Below are 14,223 nucleotides of genomic sequence, written 5' to 3' on the forward strand. Positions count from 1 at the left end.
CACCGTTGCCAGCTTCTGTCCCAGAGTTCCCAAGAGGGGGATTGTGTGTTGGGCTTTGATCTGACCGACTGACTCTGTCCTCACGCCTCTATCTAGGGCCTTGAATTAGGCATCAGTGAGAAGCTGGCATTCACATCTAAAGGATGTTTTTCAGGATGTGTCTGATTTTATAAATGTGAATTCTTGAATGGTGGTTTAAAAAAGCACCAGGACTTAGAGACAGAATGACAAGTACCCTTGAGGCTCTGATCCACCAACAATGAAGACTTTTATTTAAATTAAAAAAAAAAAAAAAAATGAAGCCATGGGTCATTTGTGCTGCACTGTGTTTGTTTTGAGTTTTTCTCTTCTGATGTTTAGCAAAACGCAGACTAACTTACCTGCTCTGTTTGTTCTTCTTTTCCTTAGGCTGCTTTCCAGGAGAATGTGGGAAGACAGGTATGGTTACTTTATGAAGTCTTCGTTGCTGAAACTTCCGTAGATTTAGCAGTAGTAATATCGGGAGCTACAAACTGGGTAGCTTCTTGCATTGTTCGATGTGGGTAAAGAATGTACCTAGAATAAGCTAATATTTAACTCGGTGATGTCTGGTTACAGACCCACTCATGAGGTTATTCAGGGGAGAGTTGACACAAGTTTTAAATAGTATTGTGTTTTATGGGAAACCTGATGTGTAAGTAATTTCACACATACACAGAGATCAGTGCCTTATGCACTGCCACCTGATTTCAGCAGTTGCCTGTGAGTGCAAGAGGCATCTGGGTGGAGGAACCAGGCTTCTGAGGGACAGACATGTGATCACTGCCCATCCTGCGTGTGGTAGGAGCCAGCTTCTGGAAGCCAGTGACCCTGTGGCCTCTCTGTACAAGCCAGCACCATTGTGCCCCCTGGTCTTGAACCTCTCATCACTGGTCAGCCTTGGCTGGGTGATGTGGCCTTATCATTGAGTCATTCGTGCTGTGTGTGCCGATGGCCGCCCTGGGTCACGTGGCTGGCCTGGGGGAGAACGGGCAGGAGGCACGTCACGTTGCAGGAGACTCTGAGCTGAGCTCTGGTCAAAGCCCCGGGGTGGGGGGGGTCTGGGCTGGAGGAGGACTGGTGATGGCATCAGCAGATGGTGTTGGGAAGACAGAGACAGCAGTGGGTGCCTGGGTCATGAGGGCAGGAGTCAGGCTGCCAGGCCCAAGGGGAACTCTGTGGAGAAGGCTGGCTCAGGAGCGGCAAGGCAGCCCTTCCTCAGGACAGGAAGCCTCAGGGAAAACACAAGCATTAGCACCCTCGCAGGTGCCCCCATGTCCACGAGGGCCCTTGTTGCAGAACCGGGGGGCCTGGGTTCTGCACGCTGGGTCCATGGTCTCTGGTTTAGTCGCTGTTCTTTGGGGCCACCAGGAACCAGGGTAGGGGCTGACCCTTCTGCTTCCATAGGGGAGGTGATGTTTGGTTCTAGGTGGGAAGTTTTCCCTGGAATCGGCCCAGGAGGCAGTGTGGTCTCCCTCCGCAGCTGATTTGTGCTTCCCTCCCCCCCGAGTGCCTGTGCCAGCTCAAGGCCTCTCCGTTTCCTGCCCGGCTCAAAGGTGGCTGACACCAGTGTCCTAGGGTGTCACTTAGGGCATGTCCACCTGGGGCCCTGGAGACAGAGAAGAAAGTGGTTCTCTAGGAGAGCTGGCCGGCTGAGGGATATGCCTGTATGTTCAGGCAGCAGGTATGGAGAGCTCCAGAAGGGTCTCTGCCCGCCCAAGTGTAGGGGGTGGACAGTCAGGCTGCTGTAGTCAAGGAGCCTGCTGGAAGCTGAACTGAGGGGGCTCTGGGCACCCCAATGTCAGAGCCCAGGAGAGAATGGCATCTCTCTGTGCCTGGCTTCCAGCCTGCCGTGGGCAGAGCCCTTGCCCCGACACAGGGCGGTCTGGCACATGGCCATTGCCATGTCCTTTTTTGTGGGGACACTCAGGGTGGGTGGACCGTCAGGGAGAGGAAAGGCCTTACTCACGGTGTAAATTTAGGGGATCAGCCGGGAGCCAATACTCACTCTCTCCACCTCTTCCACGCTGATGTTTCCCGAGAAAGCAGGGTGCACGTAGCACAGGGTGGGGGGAGCCACAGGCTTTGAAAGAAATGGAGTCTATGCGGCCAGTTCGGTGGTTTGGTGGGAACGTCGGAGAAGGAGGATGTGAGCTTGCTGACATGGAAACTCCCCAACCTGGGGTGAGGTTTTTAGTGACGTGTTCGTGAGAACCACCCGAGTGTGACGCAGTGAGCAGACTCGAAGTGAGCAGATAGTGCCGGCAGACCTTCAGCACGGGGCGGCCACAACCTTCCTTTTGTAAAAAGCGCAGTAGCTGTAAAGCGCAGTGAATGAGGTGTGCCTGGGCTGCCAAAACCCGATGATTTTTATGGTGTGGGGCCTAGAGAAGGTCTTAAACATTTTAAGGTTGAAAATGTTTGAGTTCTTTGAGAAAAAGTAAATATTTTTGAGTGGTTCACATAGTATTAGCATAGCAGCTAGCCCGAGATGGTGAGCCATCTGCTGTCGGTCCCCAGTATACTCTCTCTTCCTAAGCATGAGTGTGTGTGAACGTGATGGTCGACATCCCCAAAATGCCCCTCCTCACTCACGTTGTTTCTCCCACCTGGCTCTGTAGGGCACTTTCCCTCATGGAATCGATATTTTGACCGCAGCTGACTACTTTGCTGTTGGCAACAGAGCTAACTGCTTCTTGGTTATAAGGTAAGTTTTTAGTGTTCATCACAAAATATAATACTCCCTTTGATTTAGACGTCACAATTTTCCTTCTTCACCCTGGAAGTTTCGCTAAGAGTGATGGAGCTTGTGTGTGGGTTGGAAATGCTCCCAAAACCTTTGTTTCCTTGCTGATTGGACCAGGTGCCTGGGGTGGGATTCTATTTATGTAAAGCTCTAGAAAATGCAAACTAATCCAGAGAGACCTTGGTGGGTTTTGGTGACCTGGGAGGGATGCAGGATCTGCTTATGAGAGGTTTTGCTTGCTTTTTAAAGGGGTGCCAGCACTCTCGGGCTCTCAAGAGCCCAGCACGAGCCCTGTCCCGGCCACCCTTCCTCCTAGCCACCCCGTGGTGTGTGTGCTGCCGCCTCTGTGTTGCCTTCTTGGAACACGCTTCCTGCCGGCTGCCACAGACACACGAGTTTCTCAGAGTGAAACCTTGGGTTAGAAGGGATGTTTCTCCTGAGACCTGTTGGTTGGTCTCAGATCCAGAGTCCCAAGAGAGTTGTCTTGATTGGTTTAGACTAACTCTGCCCACCCTAATCTAATTCCCGGGGTGGGGGTGGGGGGGCGGTGGGATTATATACTCCACACAGGCAAAAGTGTTCACCCCTGTGAATAGAGCTGGGGGAAATAAACTCACTTATTCTAGATCTTGGCTTGGACCCAATTCAAAGAGAATAAATCAGGCTTTTTTTTTTTTTTTGCCTAAAAAAAAAAAAAAGGTATCGTTTCTTTTTGTGTTTCTGTTTTTTCTTTCCAGCAAAATGTGTTTCCCAGGTTGATGGTATCTCTGGGTTTATGAGATGTAAGTAGAAAGGGGTCTGAGAAGTCACCTGGTCAAGGAGTGAATATTGAACATCCTTACCAGGCCTGCACCTGTGTGGTTTCCGTGCTGGGGGGCCTCTCACTCAGTTCCTCGATGCAGCACCTGCGTGGGAAGGGTCTGGCTTGTCAGCGGTTCATTGCCTTGAACACGAGTTAACCACTCTGCACCCTATGGGTGGGCTCTCGAGCACCCCTGCTGTGCAGACTGTGCAGAAGTTCTTTCTCCATGACCTGCATGCAGATTTTTTTTTAAAAAATGTAGCATCTGGCCTCTTTGTCAAAAAGAGTCTTTGACCAGGGGCGCCTGGGTGGCTCAGTCAGTTAAGCGTCTGACTTGGACTCAGGTCGTGACCTCACATTTTGTGGGTTTGAGCCCTACAATGGGCTCTTTGCTGACAGCTTGGAGCCTGGAGCCTGCTTCAGATTCTCTGTCTCCCTCTCTCTCTGCCCCTCCCCTGCTTGTGCTCTCTTTCTTTTTCTCAAAAATAAACATTTAAAAAAAAAGTCTTTGAGCAAACATACTGTATTTTTTTTCTTTCATAGTTTATTGTCAAGTTGGTTTCCATATAACATCCAGTGCTCATCCCAACAAGTGCCCTCCATGCCTGTCAGCCCCCTTCCCTTCTCCCCCCACCCCCATCAGCCCTCAGTTTGTTCTCAGCATTCAAGTCTCTCATCGTTTGCCTCTGTCCCTCTCCCCAACTATTTTCCCCCTTCCCGTCCCCTATGGTCCTCTGTTAAGTTTCTCCTGTTCCACTTATAAGTGAAAACATATGGTATCTGTCCTTCTCTGCCTGACTTATTTTGCTCAGCATAATAACCTCGTTGCTACAGATGGCCAGATATCATTCTTTCTCATTGCCATGTAGTATTCCATTGTATAGATAAACCACATCTTCTTGATCCATTCATCAGTTGATGGACACTTAGGTTCTTTCTTTGTTTTGGCTATTGTTGAGAGTGTTGCTATGAACANGGTTCCATCGGATACTCTTTCCTCCTTTTGTCAGAGATTAGTTGGCTGTATATTTTTGGGTCCAGTCCGGGTTCTCTATTCTATTCCATTGGTCTATGTGTCTGTTTTTGTGCCAAGGCCATACTGTCTTGAGGATGACAGCTTTGTAGTAGAGGCTAAAGTCTGGGATGGTGATGCCTCCTGTTTTGGTTTTCTTCTTCAATATTACTTCTTCAGTATTATTTTGTGGTTCCATACATTTTAGGATAGTTTGTTCTAGTTTTGAGAAGAATGCTGGTGCAATTTTGATTGGGATTGCATTGGATGTGTAGATTGCTTTGAGTAGTAATGACATTTTAACTATATTTATTCTTCCGATCCATGAGCGTGGAATGTTTTTCCATTTCTTTGTGTCGTCTTCAATTTCCTTTATAAGTTTTCTATAGTTTTCATCATACAGATCTTTTATTCTTTGGTTAGGTTTATTCCTAGGTATTTTAAGGTTTTTGTGCAATTGTGAATGGGATCAGTTTCTTGATTTCTTTCTGTTGCTTCATTATTGGTATATAAAAATGCAACTGATTTCTGTATGTTGATTTTGTACCCTGCAACTTTGCTGAATTCATGGATCAGTTCTAGTAGACTTCTGGTGGAGTCTTTTCGGGTTTTCCATGTAGAATATCATGTCATCTGCGAAAGTTTGACTTCTTTACCAATTCTGATGCCTTTTATTTCCTTTTGTTGTCTGATAGCTGATGCTAGAACTTCCAGCACTATGTTAAACAACAGTAAACACACTGTATTTTTTAGCATTTTTTTCGTCTTTTCTCAACATTTAATGGTCTTTTGCACCTTATCAGTTCTTTCCTGCTTTTGTTCCATTTTCTTTGTTAATATTTGAGTATGTATTTTATGTGGTAAATTTACCACTTTTCCCTGAGCTTCCTGGATAAAATAAACAGTCTTTAGCATTGGCGTATTTTTCTTATTGCCAAGGTTTCTAAGCTGGTCTAAGACTTACATCTAATTAGTTGTCTGCATTTCATAGAGATGTTTGGCAAAACTTAATCTTGATCAGAGCATGTTCTTTAATAGTGCACTTGGTACTCTTAGTGTGGAGGAGAGTCAGTAGTGAGGACAGGGTCCTGCTGTTGGCCTGGCTAGTGTCGGGGAGGGGTGAGGGGCGTGTGGCAGAGGGACCTGGTGTTGGCGGGGACAGCCCAGCAGGGGCGGTGAGGGGTAGCAGGGCCCATGTGGGTGTAGTGGGGGGCTTCTGAGCCACAGGGAGTCTTGAGTCCTGGAACGCAGTTTGACACATTGCTCATGGGACGGGGTTCGGTCAGGACCCCTCAGAAGTAGATTCTTCTGGAAATTAGGAATTGAAGCAGGTTGAAAGCAGCAATGAAGACTGTCAGGTGGGGCGCACCACAAATGCCTCACCTTTATTTTTATTTCGTCAGCTTTGTTAAAGTACTGAAGGCACAGGATACCGCATGCCTCTCGCGTTCGCTCAGACTCTGTCACCACACCCAGAGTCTCCCCGGGCCCCTTCCCCAGGTCGCTCTTGTCTGCTCGTCACTGGGTTGGTTTGTATTTCCCTGAGTGACGTGAACAGAGTCACTCTGTTTGCGCTGCCTCTTTCACTCTGTACTGGCGACTCGTTCATTCCTTTGTTGCCAACCAGTGCTCCATTGCATGGACACGCCACGTCTGCTCCCATGTCCCCCTGCATCGGGGGGGGTCTCTGGTTTGGGGCTTCTACAGATAAGGCAGCAGGGGATGCCCGTGTGCCGTCTGTCTGTGGTCGGGTGCTTTCCATGATTTGAGTTGCCTGCCTAGGGTGGGACAGCTAGACCCTAACTTTCTAAGAAACTGCCAGCTTTCCAAGATGGTGGGCCCATTTCACCCGCCCCCTCACCCCCCCTTTCGCAGCTGGCCCTCGGTGTGGCCTGGCTTCCTTGTCCTGGCTGTCCTCGGGGTGTGCCGGAGCGACCGCTCGTCACTGTTTCCCTGAGGACATGGGGAGTCTTTCAGGGGCTTAGTTGACAAATCTTTTGCCTATTTATGGGGTTTCCTTCCTACTGAGAATTTGAGAATTCTTTATATGTTCTGGATACAAGTCCTTTTTCAGATAAATAATCTGCAAATGTTTTCTTCTTATCTGTGACTTGTTCTTTTAGTGTTCTGTATATTCCTGTGATAAACCTTTTTTAAAAAGTCACATTTATTCATTTATTTTTGTACACCTATTTCCTTACATAGGTGTACATGTTTCATGTACACCAGGCCCCTCTGCCACACACCCCTCTTCATAGGAAGAGTCACCAACATAACACGTGGGTTTTGGTTGGTGAGCGGCCACGTCTGCAGTCAACACAGGTGCGTCTCCGTCACTCCAGGAAGTGCTTGCGCCCCGGCCCTGGAGACTCTGAGTCGCCTCCTGTGCCCACCCAGTCTGCGTTTCTGGAATCGGTGTAAATGGATCACGTGGTGTGTTCGCTTTTGCATCCTGGCTTGACCTGTACAGTGTTGTGCTGTCCCGTGTCCCCTACTCGTCGGCTGGTGGCCGCTCGAGCCCCTTTGATGTCCGTGTGTGAGCATGGGGCTGTTTTTGTTGGGACACAACCGGCGATCGCTAGCACTTTCTGTTGTATGGGTCTTGCTGCTGGAAGTTTCCGTAGCGGATTTCTGACATCTATGGTCCTGCGAATCCTTCTTGAAACACATTTTGTCATATTTTGCTTTCCAGTAATTTGCACATTCCTGTCATACAAGTTCTTCGAACTCAGGAGCCCTCAGAGCAAACAGTCTCCTCTGCTCCCCAGCTCAGTGGACGGTGTGCCGCCCACACCGTCAGCTCCGCTTTGCTTCTCCTCCTCTCTCCTTCCCTGCGTCTGCTTGGTGACCTAATTCTGTCACTTCTGGGTCCCTGATAGCCCTCAAATGCTCCTCATCCCGCCGATCCCCTCATCTGCCTCCTTCGTCCCGCTCTTACTGTCCTGACACCGGCCAGGGCCCTGCTGTCCACCCTCTACTGATGCCCCTGCAGACCCGGGGTGCTCAGGGGGGGCTGGGCCCCGGGTGGTGGCTCCAGCTGTGCGTGTTCCCCACGGTCAGCTGGTACCTGGTGCCAGGGCGCGACCAGAACCTAGGTGGCCAGCCTCTGTCTCCTCCTTCCCATGAAGCCACTGGTCATGGATGTTGGCCGGTCTGGCATCCCAGGGTCCCCTTTGGTGATGGGGGTCCTGGGGTTGCCTCTTGCCTCCTTTCCTGACAGCTTTTCCACTGTCCTGATTTTTCTGGTTTTCCTTCTGACATTAACTGTTTTCTCACTGTTAGAGGGCCTCTCAATCCCTCTCACCTCTGGAGAAGCCTCTACTTCTTTTTCTTTCATATCCAGAACAAACCTGTTCCCAACCCCACCTTCTCCAGCCTGGCACCTTGTAGCACACACATGTCCACATGGCATCCACGGTCACCTCGTGCGTGTGTACACATGCGCCTGCCCAGGGAACATCCACGTAACCCCCTCTCGGCCCTCTGTGCCATCCACTTTGTCTCTCAGCCACTGTGCAGCACATGTAGCTGATGGCTAAGTCCATGACGGGGTTGTGTGGATGGTGTGGCAGGTTTATTAGACGCTATGTGTAACTGATTGGAGGTCCAGAGTGTAACGTGCATTTTGGAGCGAGTGATACAGGGGCGTGGCCTTGAGTTCATAAGGTGCGGGCGAGTGTTCCAGGGTGTCCTGCTTCCATCCCTGGGGCCCCATCAGTTTCTGGTGTCCCCTTCTAAAGAGGTTCCGTTTGTGTCACACATGGGAGTGTGTTGACTTCCTTCTGTGCACGCTGAGCGGTGGCACGGCTTTCGTGCTCGTCAGTGGAGCACTGGCCAGAAGGTAACGTGTAGCCGTGAGGAAATCAGGTGGCAGCCGGGTTTACCGTCCCACACGGCAGATCATGCACACCCTGGGCCGACGTGCTGCACGCATGCTGCGTCGTGGGAGGGTCCCTCCCATGTGTACACATAGGGTGTAATCTGCATGCTGTCTCCTCCTGGACACTGGCTTCTGTCTAGTCTTTTGCTGTTAGAAGCGATGTGAAGCGAGCATTTCTGTGCTCGCAATTTCTCACCTGTGTGGTTATATCTGAATGAATTAACACAAGTGGGATTGCTGGATCTTTATGTTTTAAATCTCCTGGACGATGCCTGTCCCAGTCTATAGAAGCTGCATCAGAATGGTGCTCACAGCAGTGTTTCTAGATGCTTCTAGATCCTTCCAACAACAGCTACACTCCTCCCTCCTGCCAACGTTGGCAGTCTGATGGATGGACAGAGTTTTCTTTCTGTTTCCTGTGGAAAGAGGCTGAACATGGGCTGTGTCCATTTTCTTCTCTGTAAATGGCCTGAGGATTTTCCTACCAGGTGGTGGTGTTTTCTTCGGGATTTGAAAGAAGTTTATTTTAAAGAAGTTTCTTGTTTGTGGTAACAGTTGCTGGTATCTTTTCTGAGTTTGTTTTTATTTTTTGACTTTGTTTCTGATATGTTTTTCTTGGCAGACACTTTTTCTTTTTGGTTTTGTGTTTGAATGCACTGGTCTTCATGGCTTCTGGGTTTTGAGTCAGAACTAGAGAGGCCTGTCCCACTTGGAGATTATTGTTTTTAATGATACTACGGTAATTTCACTAGATGTAACTTTTATTTTTGAGGCATAATTTACACTCCATCCTCTGTCCTTGAATGAAGCGTGCGTTCCAGCGAGAGCTGACGGTGCGGACACCTGCGTCGAGTCGTGGAGGGCGAGCCGCCTCGGCCCCGGGCCGCTCTGCCTGTCCCTGGATTGCCGGTGCCTTCTGTCCTGCAGCCCTTCTGCAGTTCCCATTAGGTCTCCTCGTCTAGACATTTAGGCTGTTCTGAGGTTTCCGCTGTGATGAGTACAGCTGCCGTGAACCTTTGTTTGGATGTCTTCATGTGGATTTCTGTACACTTAACTTTATAAGAAACTGCCAAGTTGTTCTCGAGGTGGCCGTACCACTTCCCACCCGCGTGCGCGGGGCTCCCGCTCCTTCCCGCCTCACCGCCTCCGAATACTCTTTTCAGCACGTTTATTGCTGGCTTTCCCGAGTACACACAGCCGATGATAGACCACCTGGTGACCATGAAGATCAACCACTGGGACGGGTAAGTTTTGTGTTTTTGTGTTTGTCTAATTAGTGGTGCGTTTTACTAGATTATCTGTCAAATAATAATTTTTTTCCAGAGAAGAGCTTAAACTGAGGTAAGCCTTGAGTATATTTTCTCATTGTGGAGTTCATAGTGTAAGGTAACTCCTGAGAAGTGATAGGAGTTCCGGTCTTCATGGCACGAAGTTAATGATCTGTGTCCAGTTCTCCCTCTGGAGGCTGTTGTCACTTGTGTCAGGTGTGTCAAGGCCCCGTGGGGTGCTGCCGTGTTGGTGTGTGATGGAGGGCAGGCCGCCTCCTGCGGATGGGAGGAGCACGCTTCCTGGACGGGCCCTTGTAGCCGACGCCACTCTGCGTGGCCTTCTCGGCTGCCTCCTGGAAGCCAGCAGGCTTTTGCAGCTCTTTCCTGACTATGTAGCAGTTTCTAGGTGTCTTAGGATATCGCAGGGCGTCAAGTGTCTCTTTGGAGGGAAAGGCTCCCAGTGCAATCCAGAAAACACAGGGGAGTCCGTGCTCCCCGCAGCTGTTATGCCTCTGGGGAAATGAGACTGATTTGTCGTAGGAAAGCTTGGTGTGGCTGCCGGTGCACAGACTAGATCTGAAGGACGCACATACCCGCGGATGTAAGTAGCGCCTTCGGCTGTATGTCTAGAATCCCACTTTTAGGGTGGGTGTTAGTTGCAGAACGTTCTTTCTTATCTGCTGGGGAATGTGGTCCAGACACTGCCTTGAGGATCATGGCCACGTGTGGCAAAGCAGGCTTGGTATCTGCCACTCGCACGGTGAGGCGGGGCTGTGCTCCAGAGATGGGCGCCTCTCTGTGCCGCTCGAGTAGGTGCGCCCTTGCAGGTGACCTTCCTGAGTTGTGTGGATTTCTGACACTTGAGGCATAGCTGCAACACCTCTCATAATTAAGAGCACAAATCCTGTGCACTGAACCTGCGCGAAATTAGTTAATTAGCCTGTGGGTCCGTGGGGTATTTAAAATCAGAATTGCACATGTTACCTGTGGTTTTGGACTAAACTCCTAAGCTGTTGTTGCCCATTTCTTCTGTCAGTAAAATTATGGTGTGGGTTGGGGCACCTGGGTGGCTTAGTCGGTTAAGCGTCCGACTTTCGCTTAGGTCATGATCTCGGGGTTCGTGGGTTCGAGCCCCGTGTCAGGCTCTGTGCTGACTGCCAGCTCAGAGCCTGGAGCCTGTTTCAGAGTCTCTGACTCTCCCCTGCTCACGCTGTCTCTCTCTCTCTCTCTCTCCTAGAAATAAATAAAACATTAAAAAAAATTATGGCGTGGGTTTTGAGAGCAAATAGCTAAGAAGGAACTTTTGGGCCTTTTTTGGTGCAAAAAGGTGGTTTTACTAAAGCACGGGGACAGGGTGCATGGAAAGGAAGAGCTGCAGTGGGTCGTGAGGAGTGACTGATTCTATTTTTTAATTAGTGGGGTGCGGGGATAGCGTCTGCCCCTCGGAATTTGGAGCAAGGCTTTCAGGACCTTGTGGCTGCTGTTAAGGTTACTGTTAGTCTTTAACAAAAAGTGAACATTAAGGCACCAAGGCCGCCACAGCTGGGTGGCTGCGCTCCGACGCGGGCCCGAGTTCAGGCCCTTCACTTGGTAAGTTATCCTGTCCTCATTTGTTACAGTCACGGGGTCTTATTTGTTCATTTGTGTTTATTTTTATTGGTGGTTTTGCCTGAGTGGCCAGTTGTCACTCCTGTATTCTGCCTGTCCCCTTTTCCCGTGAGTTGAACAAAGCTGGAATCATCACAAGGAAGGAACTGACCATTTTCTCCGTTGCGTCCTCCAGGGCCATCAGAGAGCTGTCTGCGAAGGCTCTGCACAACCTGGCCCAGCGAGCGCCCGAGTACAGCGCCGCTCACGGTAGGTGCGCCCCGGCCGCCTGCTGGTGCCATGCACACGTACGTGTGTGCGCACTGCAGGTATGCACGTGTGCACGGCAGGAGCTGAGGACAGGCCACTGTAGGGTACCAGGGTCTGGAGGGCTGAGAACGACGTGTTTCTTTCTTGTTGAGAAGCATGTGAGTGAGTAACTGGGCTGTGCTTGATCGGGACAGAACAGAAACAGCCGCCGTGGCCTCTCTGAGGACGGATGCCGTGTGCTGGGCAGTCTGTGTGCCCTGGATGCGGGGCCCGTTACCGCAGGTAACTGTTGGACTGTGTTACCTATCTCACGTGTTTTGGAAGTAGCTTTTTTTTTTAAATGTGTGAAGTAATTCACAACGTGATAAAAAATGAGCCTCCTCTTGGCAGCTGCCGGCTATGGGAATGGCCTGCTGTTTGCAGGCCGACTTCTGGGAGAGCCTGAGCTCAGGCCCCTTGGGGTAGCATAGCTGCAGAGTAAAACAGCCAGGTCCAAAGTGACTGCACCCCTTACCATTAAAGAAAGAACCCATATTCCAGAATAAACCTCTGATTTCAGGGTGGGGAGCCATATGCAAATTTCTTTAAATCCTGCCTCTTCCCGCTGACTTTTGTTAGGGTAACTAGTGGTTGAATTGTGACTTTTTGTTTGGACTTACTGATGTTAACTTTACTTCTGTGTGCCTCTCACACACTCGGGGGCTTCAGATGATGCTTGGGACTGTTAGTTCCTAAAGGGCTTTCATGTGATGTCAGGAGTCTCTGACTTACCTGTAATCGAGAATCCTCATGGCCTGAATGAAGGGGTGCCCAGCCTTGTCATTTCTTCCCTGTGAAGAGCACTAACCGGGTGAGGCACTTCCCCAACTCTTGAACACGGACTGCTGCTAGCTGCCATGTTTGAGCGCCCGTGTGGGATGCCTCTGGCTCGGATGCCATTTGCTTTTCCAGCCTCTGCAGCAGTGCACCTGTGTGTTCAGGGATGCTGAGGCTCAGGGGCCTGTGATTTCCCAGGTTGGTGTGGATGGATGTGGCCCCTCGTCTGCACTCCACCAGGCTGTGGGGGTCCTGGGACTCTCTCTGCTTTCTGTCCCCAGGGCACCAAAGGCAGAGAGGCTTCCTTTGCTCTGGGCAGGGGAGGCAGGGCCCCCATCCTGAGTTGTGTTGCCCACAACTGTAGGCTCCTGCTGCTCGGCCTCCATCCTGCTCTGTGCCCAGGCAGAGCCACGGCCGGCCACGAGAGACCCGGCTCTGTCTCCTCACTTGTGTCCCTGCTCTGTGTCCAGGGGCCCTGGGGATTGGGAGGTTCCCCACCCCACCCCTGCTCACTTCTCTGGGTGCCCAGGAGACTTTGGCATGTTGTGCTAATGGCCCTTACCGAGGTAACTGTGTGGGCACGTCGGTACGTCTCTCTCTTGGGAGCCTTCTGTGTGCGCTCCTCACGTGTCCTGACCCTGTCCTCTGCAGTGCTCCCACGTCTGCTGTCGATGACGCAGAGTCTGGATCTGCACACACGGCACGGGGCTGTGCTCGCCTGTGCGGAGGTCACCCGCGGCCTGGACAGACTGGCGGTGCAGGAGGACAGGTAGGGGAAGCGCCGGGGTCCCGCAGAACCACTGTGGTCGCGAGCCGGGAGCCCACGCGCCTTCACCTGGGTTTACTTGTGACGGCGCCACCGAGTCTTCGGGTTCCCACGTTTTGTCTGACCGAGCCTGTCAGTGTCCTCTCTCCGGCGAGCTCTGTCCCTCTCCAGTGGGAGCCGGCGAGTGTCTGGCCGTTAAGCAGCTGTTTTCTTTGTCCCCTCCTCTCTCCGGGGGTACGGGTTAGGTCACAGGAGCAGATGCACTGTCAGAGACGGTACTCAGTAGGCCACGTGTTTGGTGTGCTCTGCTCACCGTCACTTTTCATCGTTTAAAATACCAGAGAGTGAAACGTGAACATGTCCCCGGGGCACGAGTCCAGTTGGCAGGGTTCTAGCGGAGAGCGGGAGAGCGCGTGGAGTCGGCTCAGCGGGGCCTCGCCACGCGCACCGTGCCTTGTGAGTTTGTAGGCTGCTACTTGGATTTCTACTTTTCTTTCTTCCACAAAAGGAAAAACTCACGACACACTGCGGGGTCTGTAGCCTGGTTCCTGGACCGCAGTTTGAGGGACACTGTTTTGGTCCCATGAGATCACTCTGCGTGACTCCCTGGGGGCAGGTGAGGCAGGTGCTGGCGGCAAGCACAGGGGCTTTGGTGCCGTTCAGCCCACCGCGCGCCATGGCTCAGATGCACAATGTCGCGCAGCCTTCTTGATGTCCACATGGGGGTGAAATGGCACCTGCGGGCCAGGCTGACGACTCGGTGTCTAAGGCAGTGCTGTCTGTGGTTGGGCAGAGAGCAGGCGCCAGCCGGAGCCCTGCCCCGTGCAGCTGCAGGGATGCTCGGGTACGACAGCACGGTGGGGGCCCCGCCAGGGCAGGTCAGAGAGACCAGTGCCCAGGGTTTTCTTGGGGGTGGGATGTGGGTGGCCACTGCCTAGTGTGGGTCCATGTCCCGGACTCCCAGAAGAGAGCGGGTGTTTGACGCTCGTTTGTACAGACACTCTAGGCACAGAGTCCCGCTCGCAGTTAGGGAATGGCGGGAGGGGGCCCCCCCCCCC

At 51.5% G+C, this 14,223-nt stretch overlaps 1 protein-coding gene across 3 annotated transcripts in view; it reads left to right on the plus strand.

Annotated features, from left to right (window-relative positions):
- Positions 1-14,223, plus strand: part of TBCD (tubulin folding cofactor D) — a 152,421-nt gene that overhangs the window by 102,170 nt on the left and 36,028 nt on the right. For all 3 annotated transcript variants that reach the window (XM_077755900.1, XM_077755920.1, XM_077755910.1), the window contains 5 exons: positions 409-438; positions 2,640-2,725; positions 9,622-9,702; positions 11,510-11,583; positions 13,051-13,168. In XM_077755900.1, the coding sequence (XP_077612026.1) occupies positions 409-438; positions 2,640-2,725; positions 9,622-9,702; positions 11,510-11,583; positions 13,051-13,168 (389 nt within the window). The remainder of the gene's footprint in view (positions 1-408; positions 439-2,639; positions 2,726-9,621; positions 9,703-11,509; positions 11,584-13,050; positions 13,169-14,223) is intronic.

This window comes from Crocuta crocuta, unplaced genomic scaffold (assembly GCF_008692635.1).
Source record: "Crocuta crocuta isolate KB4526 unplaced genomic scaffold, BGI_CrCroc_1.0 scaffold50, whole genome shotgun sequence".
In the NCBI taxonomy this organism is placed as follows: Eukaryota; Metazoa; Chordata; class Mammalia; order Carnivora; family Hyaenidae; genus Crocuta; species Crocuta crocuta.